Raw genomic sequence first — 4,511 nt, 5'->3', positions numbered from 1 at the left:
AATGTATTTTCCATTGATTGAATGTTAGGATATTCGTGATCGTAGTTCATTAATTTTGTTATCCAATGATTCTACGTTGGCAAATAGGACTGATGGTAGAGTCAGATTACCCACTCGCGTCGGATTCTTACATGGCACCCCGACTTACATCCCCAAAATCTCTGTCCCTTTCTCATGCGAATCTCTGGGATTTGGGCCTTGTCGGGTGTCTGAGTTAAATCCTTTGAGTATGAAAAAAATCCTCGTCCAGTACGAGGTGAATTGTTGGTCATAAGAGACTGTGGCAGAAACATTATGTACTAAATAAGTTACAAATAGAACGAAAAAGAAACACAATAGCACAATTGGTTAGGAGGCCTTAAACGGCAGCCATCTCCTCCGTCACCATTATCACACTCTGGCTGAAAAAGGTTGTTGAGACAGCTGTGTGTGAAAATCTTCACTGTTGAATTAAAGACTACAATTAAAGACTACACAAATACTTTACTAATGATTATTAATTGGTTTATAAGGACATTTATTAAACATCTTATGAATGATCTTACAAATCATTATTACAAGTTGTTTTATTATAAAAGTTGTTTATGAATGTTTGAATGACTAGCTCAGGTCAGGGGTCACACCAGAGCAGCTCTCCCAGATGCTGTTGAGTCTGAATGAATATTGAGATTAGTAATACTCTATAATAGCACTTTGTAATAAACATTTTCGAATGGATGGGTAAATAGTTTATAGAGGGCATTTATCATTACTGAGGAAGAAACAGCTACATTTTCAAACCTTTTTACTGCAGTGTTTTACACCCACTGGGCACAAACTGGTTGTATCAATGTATCAAACACATCTGGGCGATGATAAATGTTTGATGAATAAACTATTTACTAATGCATTCTAAAATGTTTATTACAAAGTGCTATTATAAAGTCTTACTAATCTCTATATTAATTCAGACTCAACAGCATCTGACAGAGCTGATCTGGTGTGACCCCTGACCTGGCAGCAGTGATGTAGTGAGAGTAGTGGTAGTGTTCATAACCAGTATGTTGAGCTTGAAGTGTCTGCTGTGGTCTCCTGCATTATTGTGTTTAATCATTAATGCATATAGTAGTAATTTATAAATGTGAGAATACCAAGCTGACTAACATTTAACTAATGTTTAATATTTAACTAATGCTTAATATTAATGATAATACATGGTGAACAAACTGTAAATACCTTACAAATGGTTTATTACTGAATGTGTTTATAAAGGGTTACCCATATTTGCATCTTCTTACATTTTACCATCAACTACTACAATACACCATTGAGTGAGACCAGGACGTAATCTGATATCATGCAGTGTTTTACATGTAAACGTTACTGCACTTTTTCAAGGCATTTTGTCCCATATGACCCAATAATAAAAAATCAAATGTATTTATAAAGCCCTTTTTACATCAGCTGATATATGTACAGAAACCCAGCCTAAAACCCCAAACAGCAAAACAATGCAGGTGTAGAACAGAACATGGACAAAATGTTCAAATGTTCAAAAATGACCAGCATGGTCAAATAATAATAACCACAGTAGTTGTCGAGGGTGCAACAAGTCAGCATCTCCAAAGTAAATGTCAGCTGGCTTTTCGTAGCCAATCATTGAGAGTATCTCTACCGCTCCTGCTGTCTCTAGAGAGTTGAAAACAGCAGGTCTGGGACAGGTAGCACGTTTGGTGAACAGGTCAGGGTTCCATAGCCGCAGGCAGAACAGATTAAACTAGAGCAGCAGCACAGCTGATAATTAGAGAGAGCATACTTAAATTCACACAGGACACCGGATAAGACAGGAGAAATACTCCAGATATAACAGATTGACCCTAGCCCCCGGACACATAAACTACTGCAGCATAAATACTGGAGGCTGAGACAGGAGGGGTCAGGAGACACTGTGGCCCCTTCCGATGATACCCCAAACAGGGCCCGAACAGGCAAGCTATAACCCCACCCACTTTGCCAAAGCACAGCCCCCACACCACTAGAGGGATATCTTCAGCCACCAACATACCATCCTGAGACAAGGCCGAGTATAGCCCACAAATATCTCAGCGACGGCACAACTGGAGGGGGGGGCAACAACCCAGACAGGAAGACCACGTCAGCGAATCAACCCACTCAAGTGACGCACCCCTCCTAGGGACTGCATGGAAGAGCAACAGTAAGCCAGTGACCCAGCCCCTGTAATGGGTTAGAGGAAGAGAATCCCAGGGGAGAGAGGGCAACCGGCCAGGCAGAGACAGCAAGGGCGGTTCGTTGCTACAGATCCTTTCCATTCACTTTCACATTCCTGGGCCAGACTACACTCAATCATATGACCTACTAGAGGGTGATGTTAATGAACGTATGGAATGATCCATGACGTCCTCAAAATGTACTTTCATAAATCTTACATACCATTTATCATTAATAACATGCATCAACCAGAGACTTTGTCATTTGGAATATACACCCCAAATTTATTACAATGTCTTTAACAAAACAAGCTAATGCCTTCTTATGCCTTCTCCAAGTCATTCCTTTCCAAACCAGTCAAATCTTTCTGTATCAACATCACATGTATCTATTATGACAACACAGCGTTAAGTAATGTCAGCGTATTGTTACATGAATGAGGCAATTACAACATGACAGTATAACATGACTATATCTAACCTGTGTTTGTCAAACTTATGAATAAAAACATAGGAACTATGAACACCTTAACTTCAACCGAGTTAAAATACGCTTAGATGTCACTTTGAACCATGGATAAAAGAAAGCATAAATTATTGGATTAATTAAGGAATTAAGAAGTGGCAAAAAGCTGATGATGAATGACGATAAATTGTCAATTAAAAGAAAAAGTAAATACAAATGAAATGGAATCCAACAGCTTAGATAGGTGAAAACAACAATAGCTAGAGTTTTTGTTGCTTTTCTCTCAGACTTATTTGCCTGTACAGTTTTAACACCAAACACACAGGCAGCCTCTTTTGAAAATACCTTTCTGGCCTGTGATCTGGCCACCACAAAGATTTTCATATAAAGTGTTATAATAATAGAGCATGGGACAACCATTGTAATTACAAGGTCAATTACAGTACCCCAGGTTACTCCTTCAACAATAAAACATTCTTTCAAACACCTACTTGGTACCTGTACATTTACAAAAATGTTTACAGTAGCTGCATAATATATGATACAACAACACCAGGTAATGGATATACAACACATCATTCTTGTTATTGTTATTTTAGAGTGGTACAATAAGGGATCACACACAGCAACATAGCGGTCAATGGATATCAAGACCAAATTGCCCAGAGATAAAGAAGCACACAAACAAGTGATGTAGAAATAAAACACACAGAAATATTCCCCAAAACCCCAGCATGGTTCCATTACTGCTACTGTTGTTATTGGTATCACAATCAATCCCACCAGGAGATCTGACACAGCCAGAGAGAGGATGAGTAGATTGGTTGGAGTGTGGAGCTGCTTGAAGTGAGAGATGGAGATGATCACCAGTAGGTTCAAAAATACTGTAACTGCTGAAATCAATGAGAATAAGATGTACAGTGTTATGTAGATAGATGTCCATAGCAAAGCCTTTCTGCAAGAAGAGTTTGTATCTTGAAAACAGTATTGAATATCTTCATGTTCCTCCATTTGTAATAAAGGGTCAAATGCTGAGGTCCTGCTCCTGCTTGGTCCTGTGTGTGACCCTGTCAGGTCAGCCTTCTTACAAACTGTGAGCTCTGCCTCCCTATTTATCCCTGATTCACTGACAGACACTCCCCTCTCCAGTGTTTCTCTACACACACACACACACGCACGCGCACGCACGCACACACACACACACACGCACACACACACACACACACACACACACACACACACACACACACACACACACACACACACACACACACACACACACACACACACACACACACACACACACACACACACACACACACACACACACACACACACACACACACACACACACACACACACACACACAAACAAAACAATGGTTGGTTAAATAAATCATTTGTGAAAGCATGATGTAATGTGTGACAGGATTGGAAGTTTCTCTGCCCACCTTGTCTGTCCTTCAGCCTTACTGATAGTTAGAAGCCTTACTGATAGTTAGAAAAGGTATTTTAAAGGGGAATATACAGTATGGGAGATGTTCTGGTCACTCAAAGGTCACTCAAAGGCTATTTTCCATGGGAAATAGGATAACTGTGCAGACTAACTGGTTTGGGTTTTGTCAGTGGTTAGTTTGGAACATAATCCACAGCCTCAGGAGACACGACGGCACATCACATGTCAGCTGGCCAGTGGTGGGTGGTAACAAAACAGATGGCACTGTGATAGACTGCATCCAATTTATTGAGTAACGTATTGGAGGCTATTTTGTAAATGACATCGCCGAAGTCGAAGATCGGTAGGATGGTCAGTTTTACAAGGGTATGTTTGGCAGCATT

The 4,511-nt window shown here is 40.0% G+C and overlaps 1 protein-coding gene across 1 annotated transcript; it reads right to left on the bottom strand.

The window, feature by feature from the left end:
- Positions 1-2,336: 2,336 nt before the first annotated feature.
- Positions 2,337-3,716, bottom strand: LOC124031179 (trace amine-associated receptor 13c-like). Its single transcript, XM_046342115.1, has one exon. It carries the CDS (start codon positions 3,682-3,684, stop codon positions 2,725-2,727), a length of 960 nt encoding a protein of 319 aa, XP_046198071.1. The 5' UTR covers positions 3,685-3,716; the 3' UTR covers positions 2,337-2,724.
- Between the last annotated feature and the right edge of the window lie 795 nt (positions 3,717-4,511).

Source organism: Oncorhynchus gorbuscha, linkage group LG01 (genome assembly GCF_021184085.1).
Source record: "Oncorhynchus gorbuscha isolate QuinsamMale2020 ecotype Even-year linkage group LG01, OgorEven_v1.0, whole genome shotgun sequence".
NCBI classification, from domain to species: domain Eukaryota; kingdom Metazoa; phylum Chordata; class Actinopteri; order Salmoniformes; family Salmonidae; genus Oncorhynchus; species Oncorhynchus gorbuscha.
This window is presented reverse-complemented; position numbering and strand designations above follow the sequence as displayed.

Bases quoted from the DNA above. Each gene is read 5' to 3' on its own strand.
- LOC124031179 (XM_046342115.1), bottom strand. From the start codon at position 3,684: ATGGAGGAACATGAAGATATTCAATACTGTTTTCAAGATACAAACTCT.